This window comes from Rattus norvegicus, chromosome 2, assembly GCF_021556685.1.
Source record: "Rattus norvegicus strain SHRSP/BbbUtx chromosome 2, alternate assembly SHRSP_T2T, whole genome shotgun sequence".
Lineage (NCBI taxonomy): Eukaryota > Metazoa > Chordata > Mammalia > Rodentia > Muridae > Rattus > Rattus norvegicus.
Genome location: NC_141535.1, coordinates 206,554,677 through 206,574,626, shown reverse-complemented (window position 1 = coordinate 206,574,626; position 19,950 = coordinate 206,554,677). Strand labels below are relative to the sequence as shown.

The window sequence follows — 19,950 nt, the reverse complement described above, 5'->3', positions numbered from 1 at the left end:
AAATTGTGGAGGCTCTTACATGAGGAGTAGAGGGCTGAGTTTTCCCTCATATGTCTCTTTTAGTTTCTTTGCTTCCATGTTTCCTGAGAGAGGAAAATCTGGTGGAAGTTTCTCCTCCATTCTTTCTTTACCACCCGGTTGCCAAACACTAAGCCAGTTCAGTGCGCCAATCACTGACGTGACAAGCTTTGCAAAAGAGAGTTTTGTTCTAAGGCCTCAATCATGTGGAGATGAGGAAAACCTTTGACTCTTTCTCCTAAGGGCTAGGGTTTAGGATATGGCTCAGTGGGCAGAGGAGTTTGCTGCACAGGCCTGGATACCCACATTCAATCCCTGGAGTTCATGTAAAGATAGAAGGAGAAAACTGACTTCATTGGTGTTGTCCTCTGACTTGTACACATGTGTACCATGGCATATACATATAATATATATAATATATATACATATATATTATATATATATACACAATAATAATGAGTAAAAATTTAAAAAGAGAGAAGTAGAGAAACAGGGGTTCCTGAGCTGTTGGGAAAGGAAAATTGAAATTAAGAAAGAGCAAAGTTATTAGTAGAGTGCTTACGCAGTCAAACTCCATGCTCTCTGGGGCACCATGTGCTGAAAACAGCTGTGTTTATATCAACTGAGCATGCAGGTTTAGCTCCCAGAAAGTCAAAGGTTTCCCAGAAGACACTGGGCTCAGGTAAAGGGACAGTAGTTTCAGCTGATTGGAGCTAAGTGGCCTCCAAGCAACTTAGGAGACATTTCCACGTAACCTGCGCATCCAAATGGTTGTTCCAGTAATGTTATTGCGGATCTAGTGTTTAAATACAGGGCTTTTAATATTGGTGATGAGAGAAAGAGTGAGTGAGTGTGCGGACAAGAAGGGCAGGAGGTGAAAATCAGCTATAGATGCACAGCGAATTAGAGGCTAGCCTGTGCTACATGAGACCCCACTTACATTCAAAATGAAGGGAAAACCAAACCAGCTAACCAACCAACCAAAGCCACATAACTAAAACAAGAGAAACTATAAGGTTTATTAGTGTTTCTCTTAGCTCTTCTCCATAACACATTCTGCTTTTTGAAAAGAATTCTGGGGTTGGGGATTTAGCTCAGTGGTAGAGCGCTTGCCTAGCAAGCGCAAGGCCCTGGGTTCGGTCCCCAGCTCCGAAGGGGGGAAAAAAAAAGAAAAGAATTCTGATTCTGTATATTCTTTCTCGAGACTTATTTGAAGGGCATAAAAAACGATGTCTACCATATTTGCTGTATTCTAGCAAAAATGGTTTCATCTTCCTGATGGAGTCAGGTGGGCACTGTTGTTCCCACCTCTGGACGTGTTCCCACCATGGTGTGCCTTTGGAGAGTCTCACCTTGACCGGTCAATCCCACTCAGCTCTCCTGAGGTCAGTCTTCATACCCAAGTGCTTCACACATGTCTCCACCTCATTGTCCAGTAGGTGCCTCAAATTCTACACAACACGAACCACAGTTAGAGGCTCTGGTTCGCCCAAGAACACTCCGTGGCTCTGCTTTAGAAGATGGCATCACCATTCAGGAGTAAAGGCTCACAGTTCTGGGGCTTATCCTTGGCTCATAGATGTCTTTAATTTGTCATAGTCACATCCACCATAGATGAGCTGGTGAATATCTCTCTGTCTCCCTCTCCCTCCCTCCCTCCCTCCCTCCCTCCCTCTCCCTCTCTCTCTCTCTCTCTCTCTCTCTCTCTCTCTCCCTCTCCCCCTCCCTCTCTCTCTGCTTTTAAGGCCTGCTTTCACTAGGTAGCCTAGGCTAATTTCAATGGTAGCCCCTACAAACGCCTATTTGTAAAAGAAAAAAAAAAGTCTGTGGGGATGGGGTGAATTTGACACAATGGAAAGAGGAAGTGCTCATGAGTTTGGCCAAGTAAACAAGTGAGGTTTCTGGTGCCTGGTAACAGAGTGGTGTTTCTCACATCTGATGCCTCTGGCCTTTATGGACACCTGTACTGATAGGCAGATACCCACACACACAGGTACACATAATCAAAAATGAAATAGATCTAAAATATATATATATACATATATATATATGTATGTATATATATATACATATATATATGTATGTATGTATATATATATATATATATATATATATATATATATATACCATAACCATCTGTCCCAAACAGCTATTTCTATGACTTAATAAAGATGAATTGGCTTTTGGATGAAATGAGATTTTGCTTTTACAGTTATATATTAAATCTGCAATTAAGTTCATAAATGAAATGCTCATAAAGTTTATTCAAAGGTTATTTCTTTTTTTTTTCTTTTTTCTTTTTTTCGGAGCTGGGGACTGAACCCAGGGTCTTGTGCTTGCTAGGCAAATGCTCTACCACTGAGCTAAATCCCCAACCCCCAAAGGTTATTTCTTAAATAACCTTTAGAGAGGTATTGGAGAGAAATAGGGTGATGTCCAAGTTTATCTAAAACAAAGACATCACCTGTAATCCCAATATTCAGGAGGCTGAGGATGGAGGATTGACAAAATTCAAAGCTAGCCTTGACCACATAGCAAATTCCAGACTCACTTGAGCTATAGAGTAAGGTCTTGTCTTATAAAGTAGGAACAAAAACAAAATCAGAGACATTGTTAGTTCTAAGTATTTATTTCCAGTGCTGGGATTGACCCATAGATTCCGTATGCTTGGCAGATGCTCTACCACTGAGCTATAACTCCAGCCCTCGAGAAAAAGGGAAATCACAAAGCAAAAAATGTTCAATAGCACAGAAATCTCCTATAGCTCAACCATTCAGACACTAATGTTAAGTAGCACAGAAATCTTCTAAAGCTCAACCATTCAGACACTATCATTCGAGCATGTCACCTTAGCCATCACATGTTTTTGTTTCTGAATGATAGTTAATATTTTTAAAATTAAATTAAAAAAGATTCATTTGTATCCTATGTGTATTTGTTTGCATGCACGTATGTTTGTGCACCACATATGTACAGTGTCCTCAGAGGCAGGGATTAAACACATTTCGACAGAACAACAGAACATACAATCACCCAACATACAATTCTTTGGTTGTCTTGGGAATATTGGCTCCTTAAAATTATGTATGTGTGTGTGTGTGTGTATATGTATGTATGTATGTATGTATGTATGTATGTATGTATCTATCTATCTATCTCTCTATCTCTCTATCTATCTATCTATCTATCTATCTATCTCTCTATCATCTAATATATGTGTGTGCCAATGTATGGCATGGTACAGATGTGGAGGTCAGGAGGTCAAAGGGCATCTTGCTCCTGACTACAGACACAATGTTATCAGATGCTTCACAGATTGGCCCTATATGTTTCCTGTCATGATAGGTGGTGCTCTCGTGATAAGTTGCCAAGTTAACTTAGCCCTCCTCTAGCACATTACCCACATCTGGTTCGTCTTGTCTGCCCCTTCACCTGGTCCTCCTCCAGAGTGCTCCAGCCCTTAGGTTGCTTTTGTCAGGTTGCTACAATGAGAAAAATGACACGCATGTGTGTCACACAACTTTTCACAATGGAAAAAATCAGGGCCTCCAAAGTTGAAATATAAGCCTTTGTTTGGCTTTGTCAACAATGAGTTCTTCTAAATCTTTTCATTAGTGTTGTCCATACTGAGTATCAAGAGGCAAGGGTCTATTCTAAAGATTTTCCTTGGAATGCAGAGCTCCCGGTAGAGCTTCTTCTGTAATCATTCCGCACCAGCACTCACTGACAAGAAGAACTGCGCTCCACTACTTATCATGCACGTGTAAGGGCCCAGGTTTCACACTCAGGGTACACATGGAAATGGGCATGATAGTGCACATCTGCAATCCCAGCACTCCTAAACGGAGTTGGGCAGTAGAGACAGAGAATCTCCAGAAGTGGGAGGCCTGCCTAGCCTGGATATGCAGCGGAAAAATAACAAAGAAGCCCTGTCTTGAACAAGGCAGAAAGTAAGTCTGACACCCAAGGTTTTCAAAGGTCACACATACACACATACACACATATACACACACACACACACATACACACAAACATACATAAATACACACACACACACAGAGAGACTGAGACAGAGATAGAGAGACACAGAAACAGAGGCAGAGACACAGAGAAACATAGAGACAGAGAAACAGAGATAGAGATGGGCAGAGGGAGAGAAGGAACAGAAAAAAATGTGTGCTGAACGTCAGCTAATCACTATCAGTTTAGACTTTATGCTATCAATACCTAGTTATCTTCATTTCTTTTCCAGGATTCCTACTTTTTACTTAGAATCTCGTTACTGTTTTGTGTGTACCGCGCCAGCATTTGCTGCCTAGTTAACGGTTTCCACTGTTCAGAAGCTTACTGTGACTACCGTTGTTGGAAGCATCAAGGCTGGTTCCTTTTGAGTGGCGTATTGGATGATTTGCAATCTGGTTCTTGTCTCATTTCCAGCCTCACCTGCACTTTCCTGGTCCAACCACAGGAAGCTATGCCCTGGCCAAGCACCCCAGCTTGGTTCCTGAGGCCCTAACATTCAGAGTTGGGAAAGAGGGTAGGGAAAGGCAGAGAAGGCAGATAAACACCCGGAGAGCAACTTCACAGTGCTGTGAAGGGAAGCACCAGCTCCACTTAAGACCAACTTAGCCGACATTTGAATGATACAACAGGGAAAGGACCCCAGTCTTCGAACCTCAAGATCCCAATGCAAGGCTAAGTTTTACAGCTTTTGCTCTTGCAGAGTTCTAGGGGAAGGTGCGATGCTGCCCTGGAGACGGACATTGCAGGACTCAGGCTGCATCCTGCAGAAGAGCAGGCGAGTCACGTGAGGTAACTGGCTGCGAGTGGGGGTGAGTGAAAGACATTCTTAGCTTGGGGCCGCCTTGAGCAACTGGATGAATAAACTAAGCAGAGAGCCGGAGAATTTGGAGGGGGATTTCGTTGAGGATAGGCAGCGGCCCAGAGCAGTTCAAACGTTAGGAGAGGATTGAGTCTGGAGTCTCATCAGACTCTTCTTTGTGGATGTGGCATGTGGGAGGCAGTGTGTACAGTTATGATAATGAAGCAGACTCAGGTCAGTGAGAGAATGCTTGCCCTGACAGAGATTTGAATTTAAAATCCGGTAAAGGCACACCTAAGTAAAGACAAAACCGAAGTAAAGGCGCGCGCGCACGCACACACACACACACACACACACATACACACACACACACACACACACACACACACACACACACACACACACACACACACAAGCTTCAAGAACTAGAATCATATTGAGAGGAATACTGTGGAGGGCAAGGGGGCAAAGTCCCCAGGGATAACCTGAGCAGGTACGCTGTTGATGACCATCCGGAAAGGCTTCATTAAACAAACGTGACACACGACGTACAGGATCTAGGTCTGCAACAGCTGAATGCCTTTCTTTGAGGAGATGGGAGTGTGGGACTGTGTCCCTCTGGCAACCCAGGGCACATTGTCTGCAGTGCAGTATTTCCCAAACAAAGCCTCTAAGGAGCCTAGGGGCTTGAGTAAGCATGCTTCCTGGGCTAACCCATGGTTTCTACAGGTTGTCTTTGTAAGTGCACGTAAGTGCCAGCACCCACAGAAGCCAGAGGCATTGGACTTCCCTTGAGCCGGAGTTACAGTGGTGGGCTACCAGATGTCGGATCTGGGTATTGAGCTCTGGTCCTCTGCAAGAGCGCTATGTGCTGTTAGCGCTGACCTTCCTCTTCAGCCCTGAAAGGGATTTTTGGAGGGGAGGATGCTTGTGTAATTAATTAATTAACTGGCTTTCTGGATACCTCTGGCCAGTTTTCAGAAGTCAATTTCTCATACATCTCATAATACTTTCGTTAGTGAACTATTTTAATAGAGTAATTCTTACATATTTCATTTTTAATGTTTGCTTTTAACTAACAAATAGTCAATGTTTAGAAGAAAGATATGCTATCATATCTACATTTTTCTATTTATGAAAACAAAAGTTCAGATGCTGGGTGCAGCGGCATACACCTTGAATCCCAGCACTTGGGAGAAAGAGGCAGGCAGATCTCTGAGGTAAAGGAGACTCCCTCCTTGCCCTGTCTTCCTGTCTTCCACATCCTTCCCCCTCGCAACTCCTATTTCCCCTCCAGGTCTCTTGTGCAGGATCTGTGGGAACCCTCAATGCACGCTCTTCAGCTTTGATGCCTCATCAAAGCTCCCTACTGCCTGTCCTTACTTTACCGTATCCCACTGCTTGATAGGGAGTTCAATTGCCTGTCCACAGCCTTCCCCAGAATGTAAATTCTTAAAGACCAGGAGCTCAGATTTCTTCTTCAGTGAGTTTCCAGCACCTAACACAAGGCTAGACAATAAATAGAAGGTAGTACTTGCCAACTGAATGCAGAAATGTGAAAGAACATTGATGCTGTCCCGAATAAAACAGAAAAGAATGTGCGGTACGCTTTAGAATAAGTAGAAATTGTTTTGCTTGTGTGTAGGTTATATTATCTAAACACAGTTATTAACAACTATGAGTAATACTGGAATTCCATCTGTAGATGAGGCTGGTCTTGAACTCACAAAGATTCATCTGCCTCTGATTCCTGAGTATTGGGATTAAAGGCATGGGCCACCGCCTCATGGTATTAGTTTACATATAATTTGAAGAGTAAGCTTGCTTGGAAAGGTTTGGTCAAACTGAAGATATAAAGTGGCCTTTCCCATCCTTGAGAATAGATACAATTAAACAATTGTAAATCAATGTCAATGATAAATCAACTATCAAAAATCTGTTAATAATAATAATTTTATTGGAGAAATAGGTCTCCTGTTAGTTTCCCGGCAGTATCATTTCTCTTGGAGTTTCTACATAGGATTATGGTACCAGAAAATACAGTGTTACAAATGGGTGTGAAGGGTCACCGGAGGAACTGAAGGAGACATGTGAGTCCCAGGCATTTGGAACAGAATGATTGGAAGAAAGTGAGTCAGATGAGGGAAATTTAGGAAAGTACTGAGGAAGCCTGAACGGGGCCCTTAGCCTGGATCATACCCTAGAGGAAGATCCTATGGCCAGAAACAGTAAGAAAAGAAAGCTTTGTAACCTCAGGACCCTGTGGATCCACCAGATAAAGAACTGCTCTGCAAGTGTGTGTATTTCACACTTCATGGGCTTGAGAGGAAACAAAGTAACTGTATCCCCACCCAAATAGATTCAATCATAGGAGGCTTGTGGGAACCAGACTTTAAAAGTAGGTTTTTATTTCTTGGTCTTTAACAGTGTTTAGTTGCTGTTTGCATGCTAGAGCAATACAATGTCATAACTTATTTAGTTCTGTTACTACTATGAATTAGAAATTATTATAAAGCCCCGTTTAGTAGCAGAGGATATTGTGTCCAGAACAAGGCCCACACTAACGAGATATGCCTGGAATTGAGGTTTCTGTTATAAACGTAGCATTTCCCCCACTATTTTATGTACCCAGATGGCTCACATTTAAGTTACTCATTTTAAAAATTCATTTTTCATGTTTGTTCAGTAGCTACTTTGAAACCATTTTCCTCTTTTTTAAAATTGAGGAAATAACCATATTGATTTCATAGGCAGCTGGGAAGAAACCCTAGGTTTACACTGTCCTGCTTGGTTCCCTTAATTTTTTGTTGTGTTTTGTTTTCTTGAAACTGGGTCTCAGGTCATCCAAACTGGCTTGAATTCACTCTGTAGGTGTAGATGACCTTGAACTCTGGATCCTTTTGAATCTACTTCTTTAAGTGTTGGGATGACAGGCATCTGCAGCTGTGCCCAGCTTTTGATTATTATTATTTTCCTGGTAGAAATATGTTAAGTATAGCAGGGATATATTAAATAACCATTTGGGAGTGAAGTTCAAATTACAGCATATTGTTCCCTAGGGATGTGTCCCAGCATGGTGATGGTGGTAAGGTGGTCATGGTTGGGTGAGGAATATTATATTACATATTTAAGAGAAAATTGCTTTAATATTTTTTAATTTATTTGTTCATGAATTTATTTAGAGTAGCCTGGGGTGGTATTGACTATGTAGTTGAGGTTGGTTTTGAACTCCATAAAAATCCTTTAGTCTTAGACCCCTAAGTGCTGGGCTTTAGGCATGATCTACTACATCTGGCTTTGATTTTACATTTCTTTGGTAAAGAGAGTATGAATGACAAGTAACTATAGGTAGATACATTCTATAAAACACAAAAATGTGGGGTTGGGGATTTAGCTCAGTGGTAGAGCGCTTGCCTAGCAAGCACAAGGCCCTGGGTTCGGTCCCCAGCTCCGAAAAAAAAAAACACAAAAATGCATTAAGTTGTTGGGTTACTTGCCAATGTGAACTAGCCAATAATTAGAACACTGCACCTGACCATGAAGCGTCCTTATACCTTCCAGAAGGTACTTTATTATTTGGTTGTGTTTGTCAATGAGAAAATGGCCAGTTAAAATTAATGTTCATTAAACTAGTTTTTCCTTTTAAAACACATCTAATCTATCTATCTATCATCTATCTATCTATCTATCTATCTATCTATCTATCTATCTATCTGTCGTATGAGTGTGTGTGTGTGTGTGTGTGTGTGTGTGTGTGTGTGTGTGTGTGTGTGCCGGTGCTGTTGTACTCATGAAAAGGAAGTTCAGAGGACAACCTGTGGAAATCCATTCTCTCCCTTCAGCATGTGGGTTTTGGGGATCCAGTTCATGTCATTGGATTTTAAATTAATTATCATTGGATTTCTGTTTTGTGAGGCAGTGTCTCATGTAGCCATGGATGGGCTTGAATTCCTGCCCTCCTGGCCAAATGCTTTCTATGTCTGTAGGTGTGAACCAGCAGCCTGGCTAATTATCTTTTTTCCTTCTAATCCTAAAAGTCAGATACCAGAGATTTATCAGCGTTGCTACATTGGGAAGTAAAGACGTAGGAGGTTCAATGACCCCCAACTTCATCTTGGGGTTACTGACAGAACTTTAGGTATAATAAAGGGAGATTTGGGGTAGGGGATGAAAGGTGTGTGTGTGTGTGTGTGTGTGTGTGTGTGTGTGTGTGTGTGAAGCAGCGTTATCAAGTGTGCTGTTCTGATACCCTGGCTCTGATGCTGTGAGGTGATTTGAAATGGTCTGTATGAGTCAAGAGGAGCCCTGCTGCGCAATCTCCACCATCCCGTATCCCTTCCTGGATCTGGGTCTGCTAAATCCCTTGGACTTCATACACTGTGTTTGAAGATGGAACTGACTAATCTTCCACGTTCCTTCCGGTCTTCCGGTTCTTTGATTCCAGTTTGGAACTCTTAAACAGGCATTATTGTGATGCAGAAGATGGCCGAGCCATACTAAGATCTTAAGGCAGAGCCTTGTGGGCAGGTATTTTAAAATTTATTTTATGGGGTGCGTGTGTGTGTGTGTGTGTGTGTGTGTGTGTGTGTTTGCACATGAGTCCAGGTACCTCAGAGTCCAGAAGAGGGTGTCAGATCCTCTGGGCTGAGTTACAGATAATGGCTGCAGGCCTCTACCATGGATATTAGGTGCCAGACTCAGGTCCTCTGGAAGAGCAGTGAATGCTCTAATCGCTCAGCCACCTTCCCACGCGGGCAGAGATTTTATGAGCCACACTATCTACACACTTTCAGCGTTTCAGCTGTTATAACAATATTTTGTCTATATATTATATTTTTATTTGGGTAGTTATGTTTTGAGGTACTAGGGATTGTAGTTGGGGCCTTCAATATGCTTGGCAAGTGCTCTGCTGAGGGACATGCTTATGTATTTTGCTAAAAGGTGCTTTAAGTTGTTTTTATATCATACAGGGGATTATCAAACTAGTCAGTTTAAATTATAGAGAATTTAGGCAGAATTTCAAAGCCTTGTTTCATAATCTAAAAGTAATTTGCTGCCATCGTATATTCTGTTTTTCTTCTGCCTTCTTAGATAATATGATTACTGACAGAACAAGTGTGCTTTAATGAAATATTCTAATAGTAGTAATTAAAACATGGACTAGGCAAATGTCACAGCCATCAAGCCTTTGACTATCGTGAGTTCATTTTTCCTTGACCTCTTCCAAGAAAAGAATATTTCCCTTTTGATTTGACTGCTGAATGATAAAACTGGGTTCTTTTAATGGTTTCCATTGCTTTTGTTCCCACCCAAGCCTCCCATCACTTAGCAAAAAAATGTGTCCTCCTTATCCCCACGCATCAAAGCTAGTCACACCAGCTCAGCATTGGCCTGCATTCCATTCTGGGACACAATTCATAAGAAAGTGGGCAAATTGGTGAAGATTGGGGTAGAAAGGAGAGAGGGTAGACAGATGTACCAGAAGGAAAGGTTGAGGAAGATGTGGGATTCCAGGACGCAGTCAAAGAGCTTCTTCGTAGCTTTGAAGAGCTGTTGTGTGTAGAGTGTGACACGCTCTTGGCGTAGCCTCAAGGGAAGCACTTGGACAGGAAGTTGTTGGCATAATTTGAAGTTGCTTCCAACAGTATGTTCTCTAGGTCTTCATGCATGTGCCCTGCAAGGGATGCAAAGCAGCCCAAGCAGTATGTAAGTTAGAGATGCAGAGTTCAACATCCGTCCTTACCTGCTAAGTCCACAAGCAGATCCTCTCCCTTTTCTACAGTGAAGTGACATTGTAAGTCTCCTACTATTTTCAAGTATGATAAGCCCTTCTTACTGCTGGTTGAAGTAAAGGTCAATTTTCTTCTATTTTTATTAAGTTGGTCGATTGGGAAGAAATGTCCAGTTTTGCCTTCCTGTATGGGCTGAAGAGCATGCCTTTATTGTGATACTACAACAGGAGGGAATTTGGCCCGTGAGAACTGAGACAATAATGTGTTTTGTGATGTCATTAGGATCTTGGTGTATAGGTGTGCTGTGTGCACAGTGGTGTGTATTTTTCTTGCAGATTTTTTTTTATGATTTAGAGAGGTTCCATTTTACTGATATTACACGCAGCATAGTATTAAAGAATTTTACCAGCCGTATGGAGGTAGCACACATCTTTAATCCCAGTACTCAGGAGCCAGAGGCAGGCAGATCTCTAAGTTTGAGGCCAGCTTGGTCGAGAGAGAGAGAGAGAGAGAGAGAGAGAGAGAGAGAGAGAGAGAGAGAGAGAGAGTTCAAGGACAGCCAGGGCTACAGAGAAACCCTGTCTCAAAAAACAAAAACTACAGCAAAAAGAATCATCATAATATACAGTAAATATGCTAAGAAAAAAAATTAAATCATTTAAATTTTGACTTGGGACAGCATCTTATCTCCCACTAATCTAGTCTGACTGCTAACTCACGAAGCCCTCCTATGCTGGGACCATAGGCACGAGCCACAAGCTCAGGACCATTTTTGCTTGGAGGATTTATTCTTACGTGTGCGTATCTATGTGAGTAGATGACACATGTGTGGGTGCTCTTTTGTCCAGAAGAGTGTTGGATGCTCTGGGGCTGCAGTTAAAGGCAATTGTGAGGCTCTCAACATAGGTGCCTGGAACTGAATTTGGGTCCTCTGGAAGATTAGGAAGTGCTCTTAACTGCCAGAGTCATTTCTCCGGCCCCCCTTTTCACTACTTTTAAGGACTTTTGTTAGGTCACAATTCATTCCTCATGTCCAAAACCTCTAGAGAGAATTAAATGAAAGGCCATGGAGAATCATTTTTAAGAAACTGGAGCTTTTCCATTAGATCCCCCCTCCCCGAAAGTGTTTTATGGATCTCCTGGGACTATTTATGAACATACATGAGTGACACAGGCCCATGTTCCTGGAAGGAGGCTCAGGAGTTTACTGTCACCCTTCTTTACGTATGGAGTTTCAGGCCAGCCTGGGGTTACATGAGACCTACCTCAGAAAGCCAAAAACAGCATTGGCCTGTGAGATGGCTCAGTGGGTAAAGATGCTGGCCACCAAACCTGAGGGCCAGTGCTCCAGCCCTACACTGTGGAAGGAGCAAATGACTATGGCCACACTAAACCAGCTCAGGCCAGCACAGATGGCTCCAACTTTTACTTTCACTGCAGATGAAAAATTCTTTAAGAATGGTAAAGTAGCAGCTTGAATTAGGTTGGGTTTACTTCAGGGTTTTAGACAAAGGGGCAAAGTCTATTGAGATTCATAATGCTTTGTTTTTCCATATCTTTCATCAAAAAAAAAATCTCAATTAGGTTTATTTCAACAAGATTTGAATTGTTCAACATAGTTAAGACCAGGATTTGGGAGAATAAAGGTAACATTCAAGTTTTAAGAGGTCTTTGTTGTTTTTCTTTTTTAGTTTTGATTTTTCAAGATAGGGTTTCTCTCTTCACAGCCCTGTCTGTTCTAGAACTCACTGTGTAGACCAGGCTGACCTCCAACTCATCAATCCACCTGCCTCTGCCTCTTGGGTGCTGTAGTTAAGGATGTGTGCCACCACCCCCTGGCTATTTTTAAGAGTTCCCCCTGCCTCTCTTTTTTCTTTTTGTGAGGTCTTTGCTCTCACGGCTCGGCTCGTAGAATATGGCTCGTAGAATATGCAATATACTTAAAAGGGTTCAAGGCTCATTACAACTTTCAGGATTTTTACAGGTTTAAAGGCTGTTTTTTCTTTCTTTTCTTTTTCTACTCTTCCCCTTTTCCAAATATGAAAATGAAGCTGTTGTGCCTAGCTCATAGCGACTCCTGGCTTTCCATGAATGTGGTTAAAGGGTTAACTTTTGAATGTAAGGAGAGGGTGTGTTTTTAGATACCTTACCAAGGATGTGTTTGGCTAGAATTACTGAGATGCTTTGAATAACTTTCCTGTATATCAAAGTAGTATCCACTTACAGTTTTGTGCTTGTTTGCTTTCTGGAAAGTCAGCAGAGCAGAATAATGTCCTAAGAATCATGAGTTGAGTTGCCTCCCTGGCGTCAGCGCTCCAAGTCTCTTCAGTTGACATTTCGCTCGAGCGCCCCCTCTCTCCCTAGAGGTCAACAAGCAACTGTGAGCCAAAGGCTTGCACAAATCCCTGTTTCAAGAAGAAACCACTCAGAGCGCATGCTCTGCTGATAGTGGTTCAGTAGCGCCATTTTCGTAAGGGAAGGGCTGACCACTAATTACGTCTCTAGGGCTCACAGCATTAAAGTTGTTCAAACTGGATCAGAACGTTGCAGAACAAGTCCGGGGCCTCCTGGAGAGGAACCTTTGTACTCCCTTGCAGCGCTCAAGCCAAGGCTAAAGAAATCTGTCATTTCTCTTCTGGACAAGTGATCCTTTCCCTTTTTCCCTTCGCCCAGGATAGCCTACAGTCCGAGAGTAGAGCCTTACATCTCTGGGATGATTTTGCGCCCACACCTGTGGCCAAAATGAAAGGACTTGGAGAACTTGATGAAATATTTTTCCTCTTGAACAAAGCCTCGGTGAGAGCAGGCTCTAGTACTTAGTCCGTGTACTCCGGAGCTAGGAGGTATCGCTTCTCTTGAAATCTGGTTATAAAGACACAGATCCGACAGTGGTGAGAATAGGGGTTGGCGGAAAGATAGCGGTATGACCCAACTTGGAGAAGGTCTGAGGTTTTTCAGTGCGCGCGCGCGCGCGAGTGCTTGTCTCTCTGTGTGTACGCGCGCGCGCGCGCAAGCAGGCAAGCCAGCAAGAGTTTAGAAGAAACTGAGTGAGTGGAGCAAGAGAGAAAGAGCTTGAAGAGAGACAAGAAAAATCTGGTGTGGAAGAAGAGTTAGCCGTTGCAGAAAGGGATTGTGGAGACTGCATCTCAACCAGCCAGGCTGCAGCAGCTTCCTGGGGAGGCATCCACTCCTCTCTACCCATCCTTTTTCATTCATAAGTTTGTGGCCCCGCCTGACATACCCCCCCACCCCCACCCAGGCCGAGGGCCAAGTTTCCTGTGTAGCAATTGGTGAAAGGCAACAAAGCCTTAGCAACCGGCTCCTAGTGACCCGCGGGGCGCCTGGTAACTGGGGCCTGAGGCCGGCTCAGAGAAAGGAGCCGAGCTGTCCCTTTAAGGGATGGCCGCGGAGCCGTGAAAGTGGAGGGGGACGAGGGAGGGCGGGGAGGCAGGTCTGGGGGCGGACCTAAGAGGAGGAGGAGGAGAGGAGGGAGGAAGAGTTGCTGCTGAAAGGAGGTGGCGAAGGAGGAGTCTGAGCAGCTGCTACTAGCCCCGCGGACACCTCCGGAGTCCTGCCCGCTGCCGCACGAGTGGCCACGGGCGCGATCCGGGCCAAACGTCTTGTCCTCCATGATCACTTTGGGAGCCGGGGGAAGACTTTGCCCGGCTTTGAGAGCTGGTGTGCGCTATCCAGGTTTGGCGGAGACGGTGCTGCGGGAGCAGAAGAAGCTGCAGCTCGAGCAGCAGCAGCAGCCGCCGCCGCCGCAGAGTCCGGATCACAGCGGTTACAGTCCGGGGCGTGTGCGTCCCGCGCCCAGCGGGTTCGGTTCCCCACGGAATGTCCCCGGGGCGCCCCACGCGCTGACCCTGCAGCTGCCTCCGCCTTGGGCGCCCGCCGCCTCCCTCAGGCAGGCTCGGTGATTGGGACCGCGAGCTCCCAGCTCCTGGGCAGTGGGGAAGCCCCCGGGGGCGGGTGACCTCAGCTGGCCACGACCCAGCCCTCCCCCGTGCGGATCTCGCTTAAGATGGCAGCGGAGTCAGGGGAACTAATCGGGGCTTGCGAGTTCATGAAAGGTGAGGAGCAGCCGCCCGGCATCATCCGGCCCTTCCACGCCACTCCCCCCAACAACTCCCGGCTCACCCCTTTGTCCCAAGCCTCTACCCTGGGTTTCTTTTCGGGCCCTGTGTCCTTCAGTACTGCGTCTCGGCGCTCGGGCCCCTTCTCGCCACTCAACTCCCCGAGGACCCCCTGCTTCCGGCTTCTTTTTCGCATCCTCGCTCCCTCTGCAGCTTCCTCGTACCCGGACAGTGCAGGCTTCTCTGCTTGGGATCCTCCTGCAAACCTTTCTTGGTGGGGATCCTGCTGGTTTTAATCCTCCATCTGCTAATCTCGGGCTGACCGGAGCTTTCGGGACATCCCCCACCCCAACCACACCCCCTGTCTTTCCTTCCTTCCTCTTGAAGTCTGCTAAGCTGCAGGGGCAGGAGCTCACCTCTCTTCCCATTCCGCTGCAGCTGAGGTCTGGAGGTTTCCGAACCAAACTTGTGTCTCCAGTTTTGCGGGTACCCACAGCTCCTGTCTGCACCCGCCCGCACGCAACCAGGGGGTGAGGGAACTCCGAAGATGCTCTGCCCCCTGCTGGGTCTTCTAGCCTCTTGGCTGGTTGTGCTTTTGGGGCTCTGTAGTTTTCTGGAAGATCCTGTTTCCCCAAGATTCCCACGTGTTCAAAGGGTCTTTAAATGGTGTGTAGCAATCATTAATCCTTCGTGCATGATCCGTACTGTCAGCCTCCCGTCCCTGCTTCTCATGTTCTGTCTTTTAAACTTGTCTTTCAGATCGATTATATTTTGCTACTTTAAGGAATAGACCAAAAAGCACAATAAATATCCACTATTTCTCCATCGACGAGGAGCTGGTCTATGAAAAGTAAGTTTCCCTCTTTTTTTTAAGCACCCACCACCCCGAACTAGTTTGTTGGTCCTTTGATAAGTGGGCTTATTCGCTTTTCCGAAAGAGTTCAGGGGGCATTACTAGCTTTCTATTGGGGAGGGATGCAGACAAAATGTATATAGTTCGGAGCTGTCAACATTGCAGTCCTTTTAGAATTTCACAGGTATTAATTCTTCCTACTCCCACAGCAATTCTGGATTCCTCACACTCCCCAGAGTAGCACCAGGCGGTCAAACCCTGTGTCATCACCAGACCTGTAATTGGCCTGTGAATCAGTCACTAGGTATTTATGGAGCACCCACAGGGTACAGGGCAGTGTGTGTACTACAGGTGCTTAAGCTTCTCAGGGCACAAGGCTCCTGTTGTTTGGAAGGATGTTTTTGTTTGCACAGCCAGTTTTCCGAAAGTGGGACGCAGGACTGCAGGGAGCTGTATCCAAGTTGCATCTATGTGGAAGATTTCCGGTGTGATTGAGTTGATGGTACCTTTCGTTGAGTAGTAGAGGGATTCTCTCTCTCTCTCTCCCTCTCTCTGTCTCTGTCTGTCTGTCTGTCTCTCTCTCTCTCTCTCTCTCTCTCTTTCTCTCTCTCTCTCTCTTTTGCTCTGAGGGATTAAGATCTGAGAGTGAATAATCAGAACCAGAACTGAGCTCTGTGAGAGGTCACAGATGTGAAGGAAAAGGTTATTTGAATATTTTCAGCATAGTAAAACATTAATTGGAGAGACATGTTTCCTTCCGATGAAAACAGTAGACAGGAGTAGATATATCGGTGGGATTGACTTATATTCCTTTACTAACACAGCTGGTCTTTCAGACGAGCCTTGTATACTCATTAAGACATTTAACTTTGCTTTGTGACCATCCTGATCATGTGGGCACTCCAGTGAGCCTAGTGAGATGAACCATAAAAAGCTTTCTAGGGCTTACCCAGTTAGAAAGCATATTGGCGATTCGACTTCAGCATTTATGGGTACCACTGGGCCTTGGAAGAGGAAAGCTATTCTGGACCTTGAGAAGCCTATATTTTATCTGAGGGAAAATAATCCTCGTTACTTCGTCCTAGGGGGTCTTGGAACTGATGTCTTCAGGACATTTCTCTTAGTGCTGGAAGGAGGATACGCTTTGAATGGCTAGAGAGACAGTGGGCATGAAAGAGCCTTTTGCTGCTGTTCATGAATGCCAAGAGCTGCTGAGGCAAAGGGAGGTCTGAATCCCTGGTGTCAGGTTACAGCTCCACTCCTAGAGAATGGAGTTTTGAGTAGCCAGTTCCCTGACCCTGGGCACCTGGATGATGTCACCACCTTCAGTGTTTATTGAGTGGACACTCTATTGTTGGGCACCGTTGTTGGCTTTCTGTCTGTGAGCTGAGGGCCTAGGGACCTTTGTGTGCCTGAGGGTAGGGACTGTGTCTATACACTATTATGTTCACTGGGCAGTGACTAAAGGGCCAGGGTTTATTAATATGCATTTGAACAAGCTGCAGTTATTGAGGTCTGAATCACTTCCCTTGGGATTGCTAGATGGTGGACTTAGCAAAAATTGATAGTTAATCAACTAAACACAGCGCTCAATGGCCTCTTAAAAAGAATGAAAATTTTATGTGATTTTAATGTTTGTACTTTAGGGTACGAGTTATATAGCAGTTTTTTTTTTTTCACCATGTTCCCGGCGTCTTAAGGACAGGCTTGCTAGAGAGGCCATCTGGTTCACTTTGTGAGGTTAGATGTGAACTTGAAACTGCAAGAATCTGAGCATGGTGTACTTCTCCCTAATTCAAGGATGTAGGGGGCAAAGGCGGAGGCAGGTGGATCTCTGTGAGTTTGAGGGCAGCCTGTTCTACACAGAGAGGTCCAGACCAGTTAGAGCTACATAGAGAAATCCTTTCTTAAGGGGAAAAAATGTCTGTGTATGGGGGCTGATACCTGTCATCACCTGAGAGCAAGACTGAGGCAGGAGGGTTGCTTGGGGTTGGAGACGACTTACATACTGACTTGCAAACAAGCTTGGGCTATAGAGTGAGGAGAGAAATGATAAAGACTCAGCCTGTACAGAGCCATAGCCTGCCACAGTGATGACTATGGTCCTGACTACCTTCGCAGACACATCTTCTCGTTTATCCCGGCACATCAAGACCGATGGTGCAGAGCGTAACGTGATGAGCGTATGTGTGTCTTTCAGGGTTTCCAGGGGCTCCAAACCAATATGGTGGATGACTAAGAGGACTGTAATGAAAGGGACCAAAACTGCCCTAGGAGAAGCCTCACCTGTGGAGTAGGGAGTACTTATGGAAGGGTGGAGACCTGTTGAGCAGAGACATTCATAAAGGGCTCTGTGGAGGCACTATGTCGGCTTGAAGGATGGACAGGTGTCCATGGATATGGGTGTGAGAGGAAAGAAAAGTGAGGAGCAGGAGGGAGGCTCAGCAAGTGTGTTCAGCTCACAGTCAGTCCTCCACTTTGCCTGGTGTGTATACAGGTCACATGAGGGGAGGTGTGGAATATGACACTGAGAGGTCAGCTGGGGACAGACTGAATGCCATCGTGAGGAACCCGCAGTTCCCCTGGCGTGCCTTGAGCCTCTCAGAAGGGCTCTGAGACAGAGATGGCGTTGCTAGATTCATATAACAGCAGACGTTTACAGAGCATTGGCCTCTGTGCTGGATCCTTTGGTACAATGGTACCAACAGGGATGGTGAGGTTGGGTACTTTGCCCAGTGCCTCTGAAATAAGTAATAGAGCTGGAATTTGATATCATCTAGTCCCAGAGGTACTATCCACCCTCCATCCAAAGAAAATAACAAAAAAGCATCGTCTGCGGCCCATTGGAGGGGATATAAGAAACCACACACAAACTTTGGGATGTTCAGGGGGAAAGAATACTGAAGTGAGTACTGAACTGACATGGTGACAGTGCTGATGGGAAAAAAAGCAGGATCTGAATCCATGTGTGGATAGTTGATGAGGATGCTGAGGGGAGGGAACTAAGCAGTTCTTGGGATAATCCATTCACAGTGGGCCCAAGGGCATCATGAGCCAAAACAAGGAAATAGGTAGACAGTTGGTTTTGGTGAGAGGATCAGACATTCTGCCTTGGTCAGGATGAATTTGAGAAATGTAAGGAATCATTTGAAGAGTGTATACTTTTTCTTTTGTTTCTGAGACAGTTTCTCTGTATAGCCTTGGCTGTCCTGGAGCTCACTTTGTAGACCAGACTGGCCTTAAACTCTCAGAGATCCCGACTGCCTTTGCTTTCTGATTGCTGGGATTAAAGATGCCTCTCACCATGCCCGGCTGAGAGTTTACCTTTAAAATACTTAGAGTGGGGATTTTCCAAAGGACATGAATGAGGCTGTTTCTGAGGAGGAAGAAATCAAAGGTTTTTCAGGTAAGGAGAGTAACGGAAGAAGCCAAAAATATGTAGGAAGGAAGAAAGGAAGGAGGGAGGGAAGGAAGAAAGGCAGGCAGGCAAGAGGAAGCCATGGATTATGTCTCTTTGGCTTCACTTCTTGCAGAGCTAGAATGAGACAGTCTTCAGAGTCCCTGGGACCCTGTGTGGCAACCTGGATTCTATCTGTGGAGCATGTCCTGAGAGCAGACACCCTAATGTGCATGTCACCAAAGAAGGGAGTGTGTTTATACACATTGTCACACGGGACCTCATATAGCCTGATAGCTATAATTATTTGCTGAATGTCCCAATGAAATGACACTTTTCTGAATAAATTATCACCTGAGAAACTATTAACTGGGCTCTTTAAATATGAGAGCACGTTTAGTCTAGATACAGCTGTGTTTGTGTAGAAGGTTGTTGAGTAATTAAAGGATGGCAGAACTCTATGGTTGAAATAATGAACTTCTGAAAAGCCCAGGCAACAAATTTACCTTGCTTCATGAGGCCAGGCTATGAGACTGATTTTTGTTGTTGTTGTTGTTGTTTTTTGATTTTTTTCGAGACAAGGTCTTACTATGGTAGCTCTGGCTGTCCTGGCAATCGTTATGTTGACCAGCTGGCCATGAACTCTCAGAGATCCACCTGTCTCTGCCTCCTGAGGGCTGGGATTGAAGGTTGTGTGTGCCACTGCACCCAAGTGAGACTGGAAATTTGAAAATTTCTTCTCTGTCTCCATCTCTCTATCTGTCTCATTATGTATCTCTAGCTGGCCTGGAACTCAGTATTTAGACCAGACTGGCTTTGAGTGCACAGAAAAATCTGCCTGCTTCTGTCCCTGTCTCTTGAGTCCTGGAATTAAAGGGTTGCACCATCATGACTGGATTCTACTTGGTTCTTAACAGAACTATCTCCACGAAGGTCAGAGACATTTTAGTAAAACATAGATGATAAAAAAAAAATCGTAGTTTAAATCCTTGAATCCCAGCACTCAGGAAGCAAAGGGTGGATTTCTGAGTATGAGGCCAGCCTGGTCTACG

At 44.8% G+C, this 19,950-nt stretch overlaps 2 protein-coding genes across 24 annotated transcripts in view; one reads left to right on the top strand and one right to left on the bottom strand.

Moving 5' to 3' along the window:
* Positions 1–15,191, bottom strand: part of LOC120100925 (uncharacterized) — a 44,077-nt gene extending 28,886 nt beyond the window's left edge. Inside the window, exons 1-4 of one of the 9 annotated variants that reach the window (XR_015676800.1) lie at positions 15,065–15,191; positions 13,085–13,434; positions 12,797–12,932; positions 9,656–10,514 (exon numbers count right to left, since the gene is read on the bottom strand). Coding sequence is in view for 4 of the 9 variants with exons in the window: in XM_087642420.1 (XP_087498546.1) it covers positions 10,429–10,514; positions 12,797–12,932; positions 14,713–14,844 (354 nt within the window). In the remaining 5 variants the exon portion in view is untranslated. Of the gene's footprint in view, positions 1–6,777; positions 10,515–12,796; positions 13,054–13,084; positions 13,941–14,712 lie in introns of those variants that run through there. The other 8 variants (XR_015676803.1, XM_087642437.1, XR_015676802.1 and 5 more) reach the window with 8 other exon arrangements.
* Cdc14a (cell division cycle 14A) overlaps positions 9,113–19,950 on the top strand; it is a 166,642-nt gene continuing 155,804 nt past the window's right edge. For 5 of the 15 annotated variants that reach the window (XM_087624819.1, XM_087624803.1, XM_087624816.1 and 2 more), the window contains exons 1-2: positions 14,069–14,645; positions 15,408–15,498. Coding sequence is in view for 5 of the 15 variants with exons in the window: in XM_087624803.1 (XP_087480929.1) it covers positions 14,597–14,645; positions 15,408–15,498 (140 nt within the window). In the remaining 10 variants the exon portion in view is untranslated. 15 annotated transcript variants of the gene reach the window in all.